General features: G+C 39.8%; 1 protein-coding gene across 2 annotated transcripts in view; it reads left to right on the forward strand.

Moving 5' to 3' along the window:
* MCU (mitochondrial calcium uniporter) overlaps positions 1-18,682 on the forward strand; it is a 178,007-nt gene extending 159,325 nt beyond the window's left edge. Inside the window, exons 4-8 of one of the 2 annotated variants that reach the window (XM_021006108.2) lie at positions 3,011-3,115; positions 8,703-8,863; positions 9,905-10,108; positions 12,312-12,428; positions 16,653-18,682. In XM_021006108.2, coding sequence (XP_020861767.1) covers positions 3,011-3,115; positions 8,703-8,863; positions 9,905-10,108; positions 12,312-12,428; positions 16,653-16,838 — 773 coding nt within the window. In that variant the 3' untranslated portion in view covers positions 16,839-18,682. Of the gene's footprint in view, positions 1-3,010; positions 3,116-8,702; positions 8,864-9,904; positions 10,109-12,311; positions 12,429-16,648 lie in introns of both variants that reach the window. The other variant, XM_021006109.2, reaches the window with a different exon arrangement.
* Positions 18,683-21,207: the final 2,525 nt, after the last annotated feature.

Here is a 21,207-nt window from a genome sequence, read left to right on the forward strand (position 1 = left end):
AAGGTCAATATTCCCAAGGGAAATCAACTTTATCTCAAACAATACTACAAAGCAGTAGTTATCAAAATGAATTAGTACTGGCTAAAAAATAGAGAAGTGAACTACTAGAGCAAATTACGTATATAATATGCACAATCAAATGAACATAGTAATTGATAAACACTTATGAAGACTGCAACTCCTCGAGTAGGGACTATATGTATGTGTGTGTAGAGAGACAGATAGAGAGATAGATAGGTAGATCTATATATAGATATAGATATATGTGTGTATATCTGTATCTATATGTGTGATATCTATCTATACACATATTTATATATACATACACAAATATAGAGAACAGTCTGGTAGAAATTAGGTTTAGATCAAGATTTTACACCATATACCATAATACACTCCAAATGATACGTAGCTTAGATATAAAAAGTCATGTACAGACAAGGAGCAAGGAAGAAAATACCTTTCTCAATTATAGATGGAGGAAAAGCTCTTGACCAAACAAAAGATAGAAAGGATCATAGAAGATGAAATGGACCATTTTGATTAACCACATTGCAATATTTTTTGTACAACAAAACCAGTACAGTTAACATTAGAAGCAAAATAACTAATTGGAAAAAATATTTGCAGCAAATTCCTCTTGATAAAGGTCTCATTTCTAAACTACATAAGGAAGTGTTTTAAATACATAAAAATGACAGCCATTCCCCAATAAATAAATCATCAAAGGATATAAACAGTTATCTAAGGAATAAATCCAAAATATCAACAGCCTTGTAAATGAATGCTCCAAATCACTAATAATAAATAAAATGCAAATTAAAACAACTGTTATTCTACTTCATACCTATCAGATTTTCAAAAAAAAATCACTAAAAAGAGAAATTTATAATTGTTGGAGAGGCTTTAGGAAAACAGATACACTGGTGAAGCTGTGAATTAGTCCACTCATTCTGGAAAGCAATTTAGAACCATGTCCCCAAAGTCACTAAACTCTGCATACTTTTTGACATAACAATACCGCTTCTGGCCTATATCCCAGCATTTTTGGTGTTGGGAAACACTGGGAAACAAAAAGAAGAGAAGGTTGCCCATCAGTTGGGGAATGGCTGATAACATGAGGTATAAAAATAGAATGTTATTAGGCTGTCAGAAATGACAAAGGGAAAAGGTTTCAGTGAAACTTGAGAAGATGCAGAGTGAAATAAGCAGAACCAGGAGAAAATTTATACAGTAACATGACCCTGTAAGGACAACTTCTAAAGACTTCAGATGTCTGATCTGTATAATGACTGGCCATTGACTGTAAAGGACAGAGGAAGATGCCTACTACCCACCTCTGGACTGAAGGGTCATGGACTCAAGGTACCAAATGAGAATCCATAGTAAATGTATGGATTTGTTTCTCTTGACCATGCCTATTTGTGACAACGACCGTATTTTTCTTTTTAATGTGGGAGGTGGGAACAGGGTAGTGGCAGTGTTTCCAAGAAGAAAAAAAAAGAAGTGCAAGAGAAAAGGGCCATTGAAACCTTTTTTAAACACAGAGAAGAAAACAGAAAGAAACACAGACAAGCAGGACAGCTGCAAAAGTAACATACTGGATTTATCGTAGATTTTTTTTTTTAAATGAGCTATGCACAATAGAGACTGGCCCCGACCTGTACTTTTGATCCAGTGACACTGGGCTCCTGGCTGTTCCATGAACAGGATAACTCTGGTTCTTGGCTCTGGGCATTCTCTCTGGCTGTCTCCAGGCCTGCAATGCTCTCCCTCCCCTGATCCCTCTGCTGACCTCCATGGCTTCCTTTAAGTCCCAACAAAAATCCTGTCTCCACTGGAAGTCTTCCTCAGTCCATCTTTAATTCTAGTGCCTTCCTTCTGTTAATTGTTTCCCATTTGTCCGGTATATAGCTTGCTTTGCATATTCTGGATCAGTGTTTCCCCCATTAGATTTAAGCTTCTTGAAGACAAGGACAGTCTTTTGCCTCTTTTTGTATCCCCTGCGCTTAGTAGAGTCCTGGCATATAAGAGGTTCAATAGATGTTTACTGATCGATAACTATCTTTCTATCCAGTTTCACATATAGGAATGTTTCCTTTTATTGGAGTTCATTAAATTCAGAATTTTTAAATTTAAAACAGTACATAAAGACATAAATCTTTTTCAGGCTGAAGAAATAAGACATGGATTTTTTTAAAAAGTAATTAATTTTAAAATAGCTTTAAACAGTCTTGAGAAAAAAAAAGTAACCATCAGAACTATAAGTTTTCTAAGTACTACCCTTGCTTCAGCTTATTAAGAATAATGAGCCTATTTGGGCTGCTCCATTATATCTAGCCTGAACCTTTACAGAATGTTTAATATTTATGAGTATTCATAAGTGCACAAGATGCTGTGATTAACGTACAAAGGTCCTCTGTACAAATAACTTCCATCATAAGCATTCAAGAAAATGGAAAATCTGTGTGGATTTTCACTCCTATAGATTTTTAGCTGGGACTTACGGCAGCCAGTGACCATACGGGTATATAGCCCCTGAATGTGATATTCTTGGTCAAAGCCAAGTAAGTTCATCAGAGAACCCTAGATTTTTGTTTGTTTGTTTGTTTGTTTGTTTGTTTGTTTTACTCAACTTCTCTTTTTGACCTTTAATTCAATTCAGCAAACATTTATTAAGTGCATGCTGTGGGCAAGGCACTTAACACATCTCTTTAGTTTTCTACTGTCCTCATCTTCACATTTGTTATGATATAAGGAGCTGTGAACACATACTTAAAGGTCCTTGGATAAAAAAATACTGCCTGCTGGCAAAAGATAGTAGAGTGCTCTCTTTATGAGTTAGTATTTATGAAGAGCTGTTAAATGAAATTCAAAAGGGGTAAAGCCAGTTGTGCAATTAAAATAATTGGGCTTTATGTCTGATTTGATTTGGAAGATCTCTTGTCCCTGACCTCTCTGTAAAAAAAGTTATGGACTAAATGAAAAGTTTTATTTTAATTTCTTACAGATGGTGTTCGTGTCGCCTCCTCAACAGGGATAGACCTCTTGCTCCTTGATGACTTCAAACTGGTCATTAACGATGCAACATATCACGTTCGACCACCAAAGAGAAGTAAATAGCTCTTTTGTAGGGTTGGGGAACATATGGGAGAGGTATTTTTGAATAGACTATGTTTTACATAAGGAAGTTTCATGTATAACTTTGTGGAACAGACTATTTTAAAAACTGAGTAATTTTTACCTAATTTTAGAAAGTAATTCTTTCTGAGAATTTGTGTCATCCATGTTCCTGGTACCATGCTAGTTCATCAGTTTATACTTATTTAACCAACACCTAAATACAGTAACATGTTTCATTCATGTGGCATTATTCTGGATGAGCTGTTGTACACAAGTGAATATTCCAGATAACCTAAGGCTCTTTAAATTCCAGAACTTCTGAACCATCTTGTAGGAAAATCTTTCTGCAAGGCATTATACACTTCCTTACCTTCTAGTTTCCTTACATTGGGTGTACCCCTGACTTACACCTAGACAAATCTTACAAAAATATAAACAAGAAAGAAGGTCAGGACCTGGTTATAACATTAGAAAGTTAACTATGATAGATGTTTGGCAGCTATTGTATGAAAATAGAAAGGAATATACATATTTCTGTATATTTCTGTATAGCTGTATGTGGCACCTGTATAAAAACTGATATTGTTCTAGCGCATAGAAACTTATAAATAATGAAGAAAAACATTTCAACTCTATGCTATTCTCTACTCTTGAATCCCTTTCCCCCTTGTTCTGTTACCCCCATTCACGTCTTACCAAATCCCAATTCTCTGTTACTATAATCTGTTATCTTCGCTTCCATATTTACATGCTGCTGAATGGACCTGGAGGAAGTCAATGAAAACGTGCTATTGCAATTCAGTTGGATTCTCCTGGCACCAAGGCAATCTTACTCTTCCATTTGATTTTCTTCCCCATTCATCACAGCACCTGTTCCATATCTTCTAATCTCTTTTCAAGCCTACCACAGCATCCACTTTCTGTGGGAGGTGCATGCACATGCATGTCCCCTCACTTCTTCCTCCATGTTTTATATACTTTTCTCATGTCTCTCAATTATGAGAAATAGAAAGTTCCACTTCCATCTTTCTCCTTTGTCTACTTGTGTATTCTTTCCTTTACCTTCCCTTCTCTTTCTCTTAAATCCTTCAGAGCAGAACCAGTCTACCGTGGGGTTCTCTGTTTTTCTTATTTTAGCCCCTTTGGTGCCCTTTGAAGACATTAAGTGTCCAAAGGGACACTTGTTTCTTCTCCCTTATTAGAACATTTGTCCTTTATCATTGTGTTGCCTCTTCCAATTCCTTAAATAACATTACCTTTCCATGTTTCTCTGGAGTTTGGTGTTTGCATTTTAAAGTTCCTACTCAGCCCTAGTTTTTTCACCAAGAATGCTTCAAAGTCTTCTTTCCCCTTAAAGGTCTATTTTTCTCCCCTCAGCTTTGCAGATGAGTTATTCTTCACTATGATGCCATATCTTTTGCCTTTTGGAATGCTGTAGTCCATGTTCTTTTCTCATTTATAGCAGAAATAGCCAGGTCTTGTGTTATCCTGACAGGTTTCTTGCTATCTCATGGAATCATTGATTTCTTTTTGGTCTGTTCTAAATTTTAGGGAATCCATTATTTGGGTAAGATTTAGCACTTTCTCTTCTAAGCCATTCATTCTCCTCCCAATTCTTTCTTCCAGAGATTTTCTTTCATTTTTAATCTCTTCTGTGTATTCATACAATCCTTGTGGAAAATCCATTTTTTTCCTTTAAGTCTCTGCTAGTAGTTGCTATGGAGTTATTTTTTCCTTCTAAATTGGAATTTTGTATCTCTGGATATATTAGAATTCTTTATAGTATTGGTATCTTTATTCATCTGTATAGCTTTAGTTCTTAGATTGGAGCATTGTTCCAAGGCCATGTTCTGCCCTCTGTTGTGCTTCTGGGTGAGGTGGTCAGTCATGCTTGGTCTCAGTCTATGTCACCTGGGTTCCTGTGTTGACCTCTATCTCCTAGGGTTAGAAGCTCCTAGAACTTTGAGGTTCAGGGCACTTACTCTTCAGGTCTCTCTATGACATCTTCAGACAGAATGATAGGGACTTTGGAATCTTTAGGACTGGGATGTGTTTGCCATGAGTATTGCCATGCCCAGACTTGGTCGTAGCCATTCCCAGTTATTACCAAGGTCCATGCTATACATTCTCAACCATCTTGGGGCCTTCTCAAGGGAGTTCTCTGCCCTTGTTTTCTACAGATACATAGTCTTCCAGGCTGTCGGTGCCTCTGGACCATCTCAGTTTATCCTGGGAGGCTACCATCTAATTTGCCTGCACTGGCCCTGACATTTATAGTAGGAGCACTTTGCTATCCATGGGCTTCTGGCTGTGTGTGTGTGTGTGTGTGTGTGTGTGTGTGTGTGTGTGTGTGTGTGATGGAAGAAGACACTGAAGTCTCTCACTGCATTCCTCGATCATTACTTATTCTGGTGCTATTTTTAGACTTTTACTAGAATAGATCTGTGGGAGCTGGGATGCTGCCTTCATTCAGGAAACTATCTTGGCCAGAAATCTCCATGTACCAGCTTTCCGTGTCTCAATAATATTTGTGAAAATAATTTACAGTCAGAAAGAGAGAAGGGATTCATATATACAAAATATTTATAGCAGCTCTTTTCTGTAGCAACAAAGAACTGAAAACTAAAAGGGTTCCTAGCAATTGGAAAACGGCTGAACAAATTATGGTATATGTATGCACCAGATTATTGTTGTTTTATAAGAAATTATGAGAAGGGGGGATTCAAGAGAAAGCCAGGAAGACCTGTATGAACTGATTGCAAAGTGAAATGAACCAAAAGAATAATTTGTACAGTAACATTATTTTTTTAAAAATTTCAATAAGCTAAGAACCCTAATCAGTGCAATGACCTACTGACACAATGACCATTGATCCTGGAGAATCAGTCATGAAGCATGCTGTCCACCTCCTTACAGAGAGGCGATGAGATAGGATACAAAATAAGACATGTTTGTGTTTGTGGGTTGTTGTTTTTTTCTTTTTTTTTGGACATGACCAATATGGGAATTTGTTTGCTTGACCAAAAAACTACTAGAGGGCTTTAAAAAATCATTTACACAGGTATCAATGGCGTCCTTGATGAAAGTATGAGAAGGCAGGCTATCATAAGCAATCTCATTAATACCACATTTTCAGTTGCAATATTGAATGAAAAATACAGAGATTACAAGATTATGCTATGCTTCTTGCTTGTTGCTTATTTAAAACAAAGATTTGATTCTGTAGAGGAAAATGCAGGCTTGAATGCTTCTCCAACAAGATGAAGCAACAAAATAATTTTGTTTGGATCCGATGAGTAATGTCAAGAAGCGCATTAAATTGGGGCAGCTAGGTGGCGCAGTGGATAGGGCACCAGCCCTGAAGTCAGGAGGACCTGAATTCAAATCTGGCCTCAGATCAAACACTTGACACTTACTAGCTGTGTGACGCTGGGCAAGTCACTTAACCCCAATTGCCTAAAAGCAAAAAAAAAAGAAGGGCATTAAATTGGGAGACGTGTGCTTACTCAAGGTGTTTACTTCTTTTATGGGGAGTATCCAGCACAGAGCCCAAACGGAAAAGACAAACCCCCACAAGTGATAAGACCCTCCAAATGGTCCTGTTTGCAGATGACATTGTGCTGATGTCATTAAGCTCTGGGACGCTCAAAGCCTCTAAATGGGATCCCAAAACACTTAGAAGCATTCTGCCTAATTATCTGCACAGGAAAAAAAAATTTGGATGAAAAATTCCTATTTAGATTACATCATTCTGTTGGATGGACAACCTCTGGAGCCACTCCATCATCTCGTATATTTTGGTCAGACTATGAACTGGGCCTAGAAATGAACAGAAGAAGGATGAGCTGTTTTGCTTTGGGGAAATTGTGTTGTGCTTTTAATAAACTCAAGGTTCTCCTTGTAACAAAAGCCCATTTTTTTTTAACATCAATAGTCTTCAGATGGTGGGTGATATGTAGCTGTAAGTCATACAGTTGCGGAAAGATTAAAGTTGTAGATCACCCGAAGGACAATGGAGACACACATGGTTGGCATGAGTATTACCCAAGAGGAAGTGGGCAGGAGGCAGGAGGGAGGAATGTCTGACTGCAGAATGAGAGAGGCTGGCCACGCATAAAGAGCAGGGATAGCAGACAGACAGCCTGGATGCTACCTCAGTGTCCACTGAATGTCAAGAGAACGAGGGCTTGCCCCCCTCTCCCCTGCCCAGTTCTGTGGGTGGCTGCTCTGTAGAGAGGATTTATGAAGGAGCTGAAGATCTGCCCTGCCTAAGGAAGTACCAGCTACTGGTGGTGTCTCCCACACACAATCCAAGAAGTAAAACTCCATAGAAAGATGGGCTTCCTGAGGGCTGGGAGCACAAGGTACTGGTGTGTTCAGAGAATAGCATTAAGCCTGTCTTTCCAATTTCTCACTAAGAGGGGTGACAGGACAGTGGGCAGTTTAACCACTTGTGGAAAGGATACAGTGACAGATTTCTGGCTATGAGTTGTTTTATTTTGCTAATGGCACTCACTTCAGCACGTTATGGATTTGCACGTGCATCAGAGGGTTCATCCCTCAATCAATGCAGACTGCAGTCTCTTTACCTATAACTTAAACAGTGGCTAAAAAAATGCTACCTCTGGACAGCTCTGAACACAATGTGGAGTATTGATTATAAACGTTTTCTTGAAACAAATTTATTGCTGTGTATTTTGAATTCTCTCTTACCTTCTGTGCACAGGGCAATGTTTTTTTCTTATTTTGTATATAAGTTTTAGTATTTAAGCTTATGTTTCTTTTTCTTTTCTTATTGTGTATTTAAGTTTTAGAAGTAAAAACATTTTTAAAAATTTTTTTTAAAATATGCTGTCCTGTGGCCAACCTGAAACTCAGTGAGGCTGATGCACACATACTATTGAATTTTAACTTACTTAATGGGGTTCATGAACTTGCTGGTATGGCTTTTCCATATGTTAGTAGGATTGCAACCCACCCTTGCTTTCGATCAGATTCTTGTTCATATCTTTCTCTAAATCCTCTGTAGATACATCCAGTGTGCTCAAGGCCCTTTCTGGTTATTTTAATATTTTATGGGTACTCAGTGCAGCCCACAAGCCATCTATCTGTGATCTGAAATTTAAACAACTTTTAAATAATTTCCTATTAGAAGGTCACTACGAGGGAAAATAACCAATAAGAAGCAAGGTAGTTTTAAAAAATGATTCCTGATTCCCCATTGCATTAGCTCCTGTTATTGAGTAACAAAAAATAAAGTTATTATTCTGAGCAGGCTTATCATTGTTTACATTAGTTTTAGTAAACAGCTTCACCATGACTCATTTGACTGCTGAGAATACCCACAGTAGGTATCACTGTCAGAAACTCTGAAATGCTCCAATGTGAATTCGTTTGCTGGGGTCTTGCAGAAAACATACAAGCCCGTTTCTTAGTCTGTCATTTGTCGCCATGGATTTTAAGATGACAAGTTTGCATAGTGCTGGGAACCTGCTTGTTTCTAGGCCCTAGCCAACAGACACGACAGTAACTGCTTGAGATGAAGATATTCTCAGCAATGTTCCACCCCTTGCTTTCAGACCTCCTAGGCCATGAAAATGCAGCCACGCTGAATGATGTGAAGACGTTGGTCCAGCAGCTGTATACCACGCTGTGCATCGAGCAGCACCAGCTGAGTAAAGAAAGGGAGCTTGTGGAACGATTAGAAGATCTCAAGGAGCAGCTCGCTCCCCTGGAAAAGGTGACTGTCACAATGCCATCCGTCCTTTATGAGCCATGTGCCTTCCACTGTTGTTAGCTCCTCCCCGGTGCAGTCTCCCATAGGGTACGTGGTCAAGCTACGGCAGAGTGCCTAGTGAAGGCCCACAGGGGAACCGAGAAGTAATAGCTTAGAAATGTGATGATAGACCTTGGAGCCTTTTAGTCCAGCCATACTACTCTCACTTAGGGCTGGAAATAAGTCGGGTAAGGACATCTCTGCAAAAGGTTCAGGGTTTCTGGGTTCCTTTTTTGGAGAGGCAACATTGCATAGTGGATAGGGTGGTTATTTATTAGCTCGTTGACCCTGCCTGGTCACTGACTCGCTCTGGGCCCGTGTTTCTTCATCTCTAAAAATGAGAGGGTTGGATTCGATGATACCTAAGTACGCTTCCAGCTCCAAGTCTCCGATCCTATGACTTTAGCCAAGTTACTGTGTTTATAATAGACAGTTTTCCAAGCACGCCAAAGAATTTTCAGAAGCAATAGAAATGTCGAGATGTGAATTTTAAATGGAGTAATATTGCATTTCTAGCATCAAAATGTATTTTGCAACTCAGAAACAACCTTTAGTGTATCCCATTTGAGGAAGGGTCCTTTTAGGTTGGAGAGTTGCAGCCTCTTGACTTTTTAGAAAATCTTCTCCCCTTTTAAAGTAAGTAACTTGTAGCCTGAACAAATGGCTAGTCAGAATAATGCCAACTTAATTCCTTTTCTATGTAACAAAAATAACACATCAATAGGATACTTTATAGAGAGCTGAGCAGGGAATCCATCATCTCTGCCCTGTAACTTTTTCAGGAGTGAAACATAAAACAATGATGCTAGTAACTCCAATTTAAGGTATAATGGCACCCAGTAAGATCTGTAGATGCAATATTGAAATACAGACTATGGTTACTAGAATTGAGACTGACTTGTGCCCTGACCAAGTGTCCCCATCACCTGGGTGACCACAGAGCAAGTTTCACTTTGAAGAATAAACTGGTTCTATATCAAAATGCTATTTAACTGTACACTCCAGGTTCGGATTGAGATCAGCAGGAAAGCAGAGAAGAGGACCACCTTGGTGCTATGGGGTGGGCTGGCCTACATGGCCACACAGTTTGGCATTCTGGCCAGGCTCACCTGGTGGGAGTACTCTTGGGACATCATGGAGCCAGTCACCTACTTCATTACATATGGAAGTGCCATGGCAACATATGCGTACTTCGTAATGACACGCCAGGTGAGACTCTTGAGCATGTGCTCGTGTGAAAGGTTTCAGGTTGGAACCTTTGCTTCTTCTAAGAGCCGTGTTATAAAGCACGCTTGAATAGGAACCTCTTGACAGTCACAATTTCCCCATCCTATGAACGGGCCGGCCAGATTAGAAAGTACTAAGCCATCACTTTTGGGGCCATCCAGGTTATCTGAGTCTGGACTCTGCTCTAACTGATGGATGTGGTAAGGAATGCCGATCATGACCACAAAAAGCTTTATGCTTCTTGGGGAAAGGGGAAATTGATATACACCTCAATCTCCAGATATGGTTAGTGGTTCAACAAAGGATATTAAGTTTGGGACCTCTTCCTTCTGAAACAGAAAGAGCTGATTTTTCTAAGGCTTATCTATAAAAGACGAGAATATCGGTTTAACTTTTTTGCTTGTGAATGGCTTAAGAAATACCACAGTTCTACTGCGAGAACAGGAAGAATTCAGTATTATTTAATTCTTCTATCAGTCAACAAATCTGGCCTCAAACATTTACTTGCTGTGTGACCCTGGCCAAGTCATTTCACCCTGTTTGCCTCAGTTTCCTTATCGGTAAGATGAGCTGGAGAATGCAATGGCAAACCACTCTGGTATCTCTGCCAAGAAAACCCCCAGTGGTGTCATGAAGAGTTGGACACGGCTGAAAAATGACTGAACAACCACAAACACTTCTGACTGCAGCTAACCTCCAATTACTAAATACTCCTCTTGCCTCACATCTTACATACTACAGGTCCCGCTAACTGGTTCACCAAATTCATAATCAGCAGATCCTATTCTAAAACGTCCAGACCCTTCCCTTACAGCTTACCTGTGCTCATTGCAAATAGCAGGGATGATCTAGGGAAGACTTTAAAGAATCAACTGGAAATGAAATTTCCTTTTATCTGCATTCCAGCCTACAAAATATTTATATATACATAGTTAATATGTCTGCCAACCTCATTTTTCTTATCAAAGTCCATAATCTTGTGATTACAGAAGTAATTTCTGCTTAAATAGAACTCTATTTCCTAAGTATTTCTTTGTTCTGCAAATGAAGCCGTGTATTGAATTAAACACAAGGCCTTCCCTTTTATCCAATATACTTATCAAATTATAGGATTTCCAATCTCCTTTTTGTGACCTTGAGCAAGTTAATTTCTCCAGGCCTCAGTTTTTTGGTTTTGTTGGGTTTTGTTGGGTTATTTTTTTTTCATTTTTATAGGGATTTAACTAAGGACTAGCTCCAAAATCCCTGTGTAATGGGTAATTCTAAACGCCTTTTCTCTATGCGTAGTCCTGGAATAATAGCTTTACTGCCCTCATGTGGCAAATCACAAAACAGTATCCATAGGCCAGAGAGCTACTTGCCATCACCTGAGAAAAACAGGTGTGAACAGTCCTCATATCTGCTTGCTGAAGAAAATACTAACTACTATATAGTGTTTCTTATCACTATATATAGTGTTTCTACCCAACTTGTGTTGAATGATACCCATGAAACAATAAAATACTTTCCCCACACACACGCACAATGTCAGTTCATTTCTAAATTGGTGCTGGAATATGTGTTGGTGTATTTAATGAGTCTTCGGTATGTCCCATATCTGTGTATTCTAAAGAGGCTTCATGACAAGTTCCTTGAAACCATAAAATTAAAGAGATCCTCACACATTGTGAGAATAGATCTTCAGTAAATCTTTAATAGCAGGCCATCCTTATAATGTGGAAATAAGGCTGAATAATGAAAACTAGAACTGATCTAAAAAGTAAAAGAAATTCAGTATTGTGTGGGTCTTCAGGGTCTGCAACCATTGCCTGTTTTGGCTGAGGACCCAGATCTAGAGCAGGAGGGCGATAGAACTGTAGTGAATGGGAAGAGAGACCTTTCACTGTAGATTTAAGTTTGTGGCACTTAATCAAGACGTAAAATATTGCTGTCCTAGTCACATTACTGTCATACCTTCTCCAGTAGGTCACCCAGTAGTCATCAATGAATATTTAGAACCCAGAAAGTGTTGTGTATCATGGGTGTGCATATGTATTTATACAAATTATATATATGTTATCTGTAATAAATATATTAAAATTTCATGTATATGAAAATCAAATAAGTAAAACAATTGTGAAATGCCTATTTTGTATGAGACTTAGCTAGATGTTAATAATGCAATTCCCTCTTTATTTTTTAATAGGAATATGTTTACCCAGAGGCCAGAGACAGACAATACCTATTATTTTTCCATAAAGGAGCCAAAAAGACACATTTTGATGTAGAGAAATACAATCGACTCAAGGATGCAATTGCTCAGGTAATAGAAAGTTTTGCAAAAATAAAAATGAGTACATGCTAACCCTAACCTATACTCAATAATCAGTGTTCTCCATAAGCACTAGAAAGTAGGGTTCTAAAAGAAGAATCTTTCCTACAAACACTCAGTAAGCATGTTTTTTTTAAGTGCCTGCTATGTGTAGGACGCACTTCTACACCCTAGGGATTTAAATATTGATAAATGAAACAATCCCCACTCTTACAGGAATGTCCATTATAACAAGGACATATGTGAATACATAGAGAATACATATAAAGTGAACATGAGGTCGTTTGTGAGGGACTTGCATCTCGAAGTAAGGGGGATTATCAGAGGGGGGAGTAAAGAGGCAGTGAATTGCAGGCTGCAGGAATAGATAGGTTGTGAAAGGCTTCAAAAACCGAGCAGAAGAGTTTACGTTGGATTCTTGAGGCCAGAGGAAGCCAGTGGAGTTGATTAAGGAAGTGACATGGTCAGTTCAGTGCTTAAGGAAAAACACTTCTCCAATGGTGTAGAAAAAGGACAGCAGTGGAGAGAGACTTAATTAAGGCAAGTACATTAATTATGTGACCATTGTAATCATTTAGATAAGAGATAATAAGGGCCTTAACCAAGGTGATAGCTGTGTGAGTAGAGAGAAGGGCTCAGATCTGAGACACATTGTGGAAGTAGAAACAAGATTTGACAAAGGTTGGATACATGGGGTAAGGGGAAGTGAGAGGTCCAGGATAAGACTGACATTAACAAAGCAAGGACTACAAGGATGGTGGTGCCTTTGACAGAAATAAGGAGGTTAGGAAGTAGAGGGAGGCTTTACAGGGAACACATAATGAGTTTAAGATGTCTACAGGACATCCAGTTTGAAATATCCAATAAGCAGTGGGGAACGAGGGCTTGAAGCTCGGGAGCTGGCCGGATAGACCTGTGAGTCATCTGCATGGAGATAATAATTAAACCCATGAGAGCTGATGTGGTCCCCAAGAAAGAGTGGTAGAGAGAAAAGAACGGAGGATCTAAGATGGAGCCTTGGGGAAAATCCATGAGTAGTGGGCATAATTTACATGCTGAACCAGCAAAGGAGACTTAAGGGGTGATCAACCACATGGGAGAACTAGGAGTGAGTAGAAGCAAAAAAAAAAAATCCCAAAGAGGAGGGTGGTCAGCAGTGTCAAAGGAAGCATATAGATCAGGGAAGATGAGGACTGAATAAAAGACCTGTCACATTTGGCCATTAGGAAATCATTGGTAAGCTTCAGAGAGAGCGATTTCAGTTGAGTGATGAGGTCAGAAGCCAAGATTACAAAGGTTTGACAAGTGAGAGAAGGGGAAGTGTAGACAGCAAATGCGGACAGATTTTTCAAGGAGTTAGGCTGAGAAAGGGAAGAGAAATATAAGACAATAGCTTTGGGGATAATAGGGTCTAGTGAAGGTTTTTTAGGCATGGAGGAGGCTTAAGTATGTTTGAAAGCAAGGAAGGGACTAATAAATTAGGGAGAAGTTGAAGATTTGAAAGAGAAAGGGAGTGATCAAGGATGCAGTCCGTTAAAGACAGGAGGGGTTGTAATCAGCAGCATGTGAAGGGGAGTTGTCTTTGGCAAAAAGAAGGGGCTGCCTCATTGTCAGAAACTGGAGGAAAGACATAAAGCATGGGAGATGGTGTCAGGGGGTTTTGAGAGAAGTAAAGGAGAGAAGATGGCTCTCAACATTGAATGGTCCCTATTTTCTTGGTGAAGTCAGGAGGTAAGGTTCTTAGCTGAGAGAGAGTAGGGAGGTATGGGTGACTTGAGAAGGAGGTTTGGAAAAACTTTGATGCAGAATGAGACAGGGAACCAATTAGGGGAAAATAAAAGGATTGCCATGCTTCAGGGAGGGCCCAGTTAAAGGTAGGTAGCATGAATTTGTGTGGTACCTAGTCAGCACAGTTGTGAGCCTTCTTCCAGCTGTCTTCAGCATAGGTAGGAGCAGTCTGGGCCTGAGGTTTGACAAGGGATGATTAGCCATAGGACAGAGAGGCAAAGGATTCAGAAATAAAGAACGTGATTAGGGTCATGATTGGAGAGGGAGGGAAGTAAAATGAAAAAAGGGGTAATGACCTGAGAAAGTACCAAAGAATAGGGGAATTGGAGTTCTCCAGGTAAAGAATGGGTGTAGGAGGAGTAAGGTATAAGGAGAGAGAGAATGATAGGAGATGATGATAAGATAGAAGAATTTCAGAGTTTAGTTAGGGATTCGAAACCTCTCTGGGTAATGGTGAGATCCATTGTGACAGTATATGGAGTGAAAGAGGAAGTCCCGGAATTTGGGGACTCCGAGGATTTGAGAGGTTATGGGTGTGAGGGTACATCAAAACGGACTTTAAAGTCCCCTGGTGTAAAGATGGGTGTTGAGGAAAGGAAGATGGTGAGGCAGGAAAGAAAATGACCTGTGGAACTGGTGTATTAGAGCTGCCATTATCTAGATTGGGTGGAAAATATCAAATCCCTGAACTTCAGAGGAGGAGAAGTTGCTGAGGAATAGTACTGAAGGGAGTCTGGCAGTGTCATTGAGGAGCAAGGATATGCCAGCTCCCCTTCTAGGTCCAATTGGTGTGCTGGGAGTGGCTAAATGTACAGCTAGTGGTGAAGAGGAGGACCAGGGATGTCATGTGGTTAGGGACAAGCCAGATCTCAATGAGAGCTGGTGGAGAAGGAGGCCCAAGTCAAAGGGAAAATGGTTTGCTATGGAACAAGAATTCCAGAAAGGTCACAATGCAGGGGTTAGGATCATGGGTGAGATTGGGTTGAGGAGAATGGGGATGAGAGAACAGGAGGTGGAGGGTTAGGGATGGTGTTTTCTTACATGGGCAATGATTGATAATACAGAGATAGGGAAACAGGTGGTGGGAAATTGTTAGTCATAAGACTAATGGGAGGCATGAGATGAAAATTAAAGCTCATAGTTTCCACAGGTTGTTATTGATGGTCAAGGGCCAGGGCTGTACAGCTCTCATCACTCATCTGAGATAGAGGGGTCGGGGGGTGGGGGGAGAGGACTGGAGCAGACCTGCTGCTGCTGCTTCTCCTCTGGGGTGGGTCAGGGGAATGGTGAAGCAGGGTCAGTAGGCCAAAATCTAATGCAAGCAGATCAAGGGCAGTAGAAGCATCTCTCTATTAACAGCATTGCAATGTTAGGATTTTTGGAAATTACTTTTGTCACATGAGCCAAGGCATTCAGATCAACAAAAAATTACAAGCACCTTTGTGCAGGAAAAAGTCTTTCAGATATCAGTTATTTCCCCAATGATTCTGTCTACCATTTAATTAAAATTATAGTTTCAAATTTATTTTCCTGTTATTTTCTATCTGTCTATAAGAAATGACCCAGGTCCCCCTCCTAAAATATGTGCTACCACAAGGACTTGAAACAAAAACCAGGGAGCAAGACAATAGCCACTAGAAATCATTGTCAGGCCCCACAGTTCATTGATTATTGAACAACAAATATGAATTCTAAATACAAACATATGAAACTGCCCAGACCCAAGGTTCACCAAGCCCAGCCTTATGTTCCAATAGTGGCAGCGAGGAATATGTTGTGATATGCCCTCCATAATGTCAGCAATGAGAGGTGAAAGATGTCCTCAAAACATTTCTAGTGTAAATTAAGAACCCATCTTGTCTAGGTTGTCCATACCTTCTCTAAAAACCTTCCTGAACTTATATATATTTTCAGCCAACCACATCTGGGTGAATTAAGTTCCCTACATTTATGTACAATGGGTTTTTTTCTTTTTTTGTCTAAATTTGTTACTTTAAAATTTAAAGTTCTAGTGTTCTGGGATTTGGTGAGCAAGTCTTTCTGTCTACCCTTCCATGATTTTATTAGAGATTTTAAGTATATCACCTTATATTTTTGGTCTATCCTCACAAAGCAGTCTTCTCCAATTCTTTTGTCTTTGACCCGTCACCTCACCCTAAGTGAGATGCACCTTGGTTGTTGGTCTGTGCAGCAGTTGAATAGGCAGTTAAATTCTTGGATCCATAACAGAAAAGTTATATGGTGCAGCCCATCATTGGATTGCCAGCCTTTCTCTTTGGGGAGGAGATAGCATTACTTATACCGAGGTTTCCCCTTTTCCTAAGAGACTCTTTGTGACTCCATTGTGATTTTCAATAAGGAATAATGCCAACATGGACTTTGGCAGGTGATCTTCCTCACCTTTTTTCCCCCCCCTGTTTTAGGCAGAATTGGATCTCAAGAGGCTGCGAGACCCACTGCAAATACATCTGCCCGTCCGACAAATCGGTGATAAAGCAAAGGAACTCTGAACCCTGGCAGGAAGAATCCCTGTTTATAACTCTTGCCTTTTTAATTAAAGCGTTGCAGGTGAAAGCCGGGAGGTTTGTGGGGGTGGAGGGTTTTTACCTTTAATTAATAAACAAAAAGGATCTTGGATAAAAGGAATGTTAGAATCTGAAGATCAGGCATTGTGGAATATAAGTCTCAAAGGGCTTGGTGAATATTGTCTTAATCAAACAACTCAGTTTCTGGATGAAAATGATGTAATTATATGGTTGGGAGAGTCAAAGATTATGTGATATTGGGGGTGCTTCCTGCATCTTTGCAGGGGCAGAAGAACCACAATGCACCAGCACCCCATTTAGCTCTGATTTTTTTTTAATTTAACTTTTCTCTTTTTTTTAAACAAATTAGTAACTGCACCAGAAAAGCAAACCCCTAAGATAGGTGGTCTGAAAGTCAGAGCCATCGACATGGTTTTCCGCTTCAGCAAAGTGATTTTTCCATTGAGAACCAGGAGTCTGTCTTCCTTGTGTACCCCTTTCACTGAATCCTCTATACCTGTTTGTTAGATTTAAACAGTTTTATCCAAATAAGCAATGAAAGCATCTGACTGTTTGATAATTGACTTTGAATTATTCCCTTGTACCTTCGTAAATTCTGACACATCCCAGTGCTCTGGATCTACGCAAGAAATCAATGGCAACATTGCATGAGTTTTTCTAATAATCAATCTTGAATGGGAGGAAGATTTCCTTCTCTCTTCTACCCCTCCCCCCATTTTCCATTTTCTTTTCGACACCTCCCCTTATTACCATTTCTCTCTTCCTCCCCCTCCCCACCCCATTTCCCCTTCTCCCTCCCTGCTCCACATCTGAGGACACCTGGATTATCCAATCAGGAGGGTACAAGGTTCGCAAAGTTGGCCCAAAATCATGATGGCTGGCAATTCCAGAACCAGAATAATTACACTACTGTTCACCTGCTCATGGGACAGCATGTGAAGCTGTCCTTTGGCACTTGTCTGGAGGCTTTGTTGAAGGCTGAGACTCCACTATTTAAGGACACAAACTTCTGCTTTGATTAGCCCTCATCTTTAGTGTGTTTCAAGTGAGCTCTGTGGAGCCCAAGGGCTGGATTTTTATCCCAAGTGTGAGAACACATATCCATGACCCCCTTCCCCTTTTTGCCTATTCTTTACATATTACTATTTTCTCTATACAGTTTTTCTCCACACTATTTTTTAATTGAGAGATGAATTAACCAGATTCCCTTGCCCTCCTCGGAAAAAAAAATGTTTTTCTACCCTCTTCTCATACGATATCTGCATTCTAAGTGTCACAGGAATTGATGTCTCTAACATCCTGTTTCTAACAAGCCTAGGAACAGGATGGAAAGGAGGATGTGAGCTTAGCACACAGCTGATTGGCTTTCTTCCCTCGTGGGATTCATTTCTCATTTTGGCAAGGGGCTCCTTTTTGTCTTCTCTGGGAGCGTTGTGTGTGAATGAGAGGCGTATTAAGATGACAGTGTGACCCAGACTCCAGGTGCCTTGCAGATGGTGACACAGGGCTGGGACTGCTGTCGCCACCGCCGCCGCCACAAACCTTTTTGCATTCCAACAGTGGCATGTTGGAATGAACGGTTGCATGTTTGCCCTTTCCAGTTCCCTTTTCCTTTCTTTTCCTATTCTATTCTTGCCTTCCTCAAATTTTGTTTTTGTTGGGGTTTTTTTTCAAGTTGTGTGAATTACTTTTAAAAAGTTTTATCTTGTTTGTGTGCAGGCAGCACAGCGCAGTAGGCAAATCCTTTTGGGGGTGGGGGGAGGAAAAAGGAAAAGGGAAAGGGATACTGAGAAAAGTCCTTTAAACAGATGGCAAAATACTGAACACGTGTAAAATCCTGTATCATTTATGAAATATGTATAAAAGAGCAATGTACCTTCTGGAACAATAAATATCTATTCAGTTTTTGAATTGAAGTGTCTCATCCTTTTCAAAGAAACTTACTTTCCTTGAGGGGACATAGAGTCTGATCTTCCTATACTAGATGGAGTGCTTTATCCTTCCAAATTGGTTTTTATATAGATATTCTCAAATTAAATTTTGTCCCTAGAAAACCCTAAAGAGTAAATATCATGTAGATTTCTCCTAAACCTATGCTAGGAGAACAGAAGAATTCATGACGAAACAGGAGATAGAGAACATTATGAAAAGCAAAATGGATGATTTTGATTACATTAAATTGAAAAGTTTTTGCACAAAGCCAATGCAACTAAGATTAGAAGGAAGGTAGAAAACTGGGAAAGAATTTTTACAACCAGTCTCTCTGATAAAGGCCTCATTTCTAAAATATATAGAGAATTAAGACAAATTTATAAGAACACAAGCCATTCCCCAATTGATAAATGGTCAAAGGATATGAACAGACAGTTCTCAGATGAAGAAATTAAAGCCATCTATAGCCATATGAAAAAATGCTCTAAATCGTTATTGATTAGAGAAATGCAAATCAAAACAACTCTGAGGTACCACATCACACCTATCAGATTGGCCAACATGACAAAACAGGAAAATGATAAATGTTGGAGAAGATGTGGGAAAATTGCAACACTAATACATTGTTGGTGGAGTTGTGAAATGATCCAACCATTTTGGAGAACAATTTGGAACTATGCCCAAAGGGCTACAAAAATGTGCATATCCTTTGATCCAGCAATAGCACTTCTAGGGCTATATCCCAAAGAGATCAAACAAATGGGAAAAGGACCCACATATACAAAAATATTCATAGCAGCTCTTTTTGTGGTGGCAAAGAATTGGAAATTGAGAGGAAAAAAAACCCTAAGCTAGGCAGTATTATCCCTGTTTTCCAGAAACAGAGGGGTTGATTGATTGCCCACATCACCCATAAAGAATCATCCACGCCTATGACGTCTCATGCTATGATGATGCCTATCAATAGACTCTTTATCACCCAATCATCCCATGGGTTCCAGGAATTTAGCCAAGTATGCACTGTCATAAAATCATTACTCTTAAGGCTTCATAGAATATCTGCAGCCTCCCCAAAGCAGGTGGTGAGATGCTTGAGGCAGAGTTAGAACTAGAAGGCTGTGGTTGGAATAATCTGGGCACGAAGTAATGAGTATTTGAAATAAGGGGGTAGCTATGTGAGTAGAGAGGACAGGTCAGATGTGGCATGTGTTGTAAAGGTAGAAAGAGCAATATGTGGCTACTGATCCGGTAGGTGAGATGAGGTGAGGTAAGGTGAGCAAGAGTGAGGAGCTCAGGGTAAAGCTGAGCATACAAACTTGGGAGGCTAGAAAGATGGTGCCTTTCACTTTGGAACAGGGAAGAGTTTAGGGGGAAAGATAATGAGTTCAGTTTTAAATATAATGAAGGGTGGCCTCTGGAGCATCTAGTTTAGAATGTTCAGCAGACAATTGGTGATGTGGGATTGAATATGTACACATATATATATGTGTGTGTGTATTTAAAATATAGATAGATGGATGGAGAGATAGATGGATAGAGGAGTCATCTCAAAAAACATGATAGTTAAACCTATGAGAGCTGATAATACTGGGACTGGATATATAGGTACATAGAAATAATAATTAAACCCAAGACCCTTGATGAGACAGAAGAGAAGAGAGTCTTCAGCGGAACTTCGAAAAAAACCCTACAGTTAGTGGTAATCATATGGATAACGAGCAAAAGCAAAGAAAACTGAGAATGGTCAGACAGAAGGTTGGCATTGGCAAGAAGGAAGACCACCTCTTTGTCATAAACTGGAGGAAAGGAGGAAGGAATGGAGATGATGTTGTGAGATGAAGAGAATGAGAAAAGAAAAGAATAAGTTCATATCAAAGAGCCTCAATGTCTTTCAATCAAGTAAGAAGGAAGGTCTGGAGGTGAGATCGGAGGGAAGAGGAGGTTTGGAATAGCTTCTGTGGAAGGTGATAGGAGTGAATTAGGGAGAAATAAAAGAACAAGCTTACACATGAGATGATCCAGTTGAGGTTGGATACCCCAAATTTAATGTACACAGCACAGTTGTGAGACTTCCTTCTGCCTTTGGCAGCTCATGAGTAGCAGACAAAGCAGCCAAGGAAGGGCATAGGTTTGGCAAGAAAACAGCAGAGATGGGACAAGAGGGCATGGGATTCAAGAGCAGAGGACAGTATAGTGAAATCACATTGAAATGGCTGAACTAGGGTCGAGGTTGGAGAAGGAGGAAAGTCAAGTCAGATTAAGACAATGGCCTGACAAGGTACTAATTGGTAGGGCAATGGAAGGTCCCCATGAAAGTGGAGAACAGGTTTAGGCAGGGTAAGGAATAGAGACAGGTGGAATAATAGGTTATGGTTAGATAGGAGAATGTGAGAAATTCTAATTATGGATGCATTTGGGCAATGGTGAAATCTAGTGTGTGACGTAGTCATGTGTGGCTCAAGTGGAGTGAAGGGAGAAGTAGGTCATGGAATTTAAGGAGGCTG

Source organism: Phascolarctos cinereus, unplaced genomic scaffold, assembly GCF_003287225.1.
Source record: "Phascolarctos cinereus isolate Bilbo 61053 unplaced genomic scaffold, phaCin_HiC Scaffold_3;HRSCAF=262, whole genome shotgun sequence".
NCBI lineage: Eukaryota > Metazoa > Chordata > Mammalia > Diprotodontia > Phascolarctidae > Phascolarctos > Phascolarctos cinereus.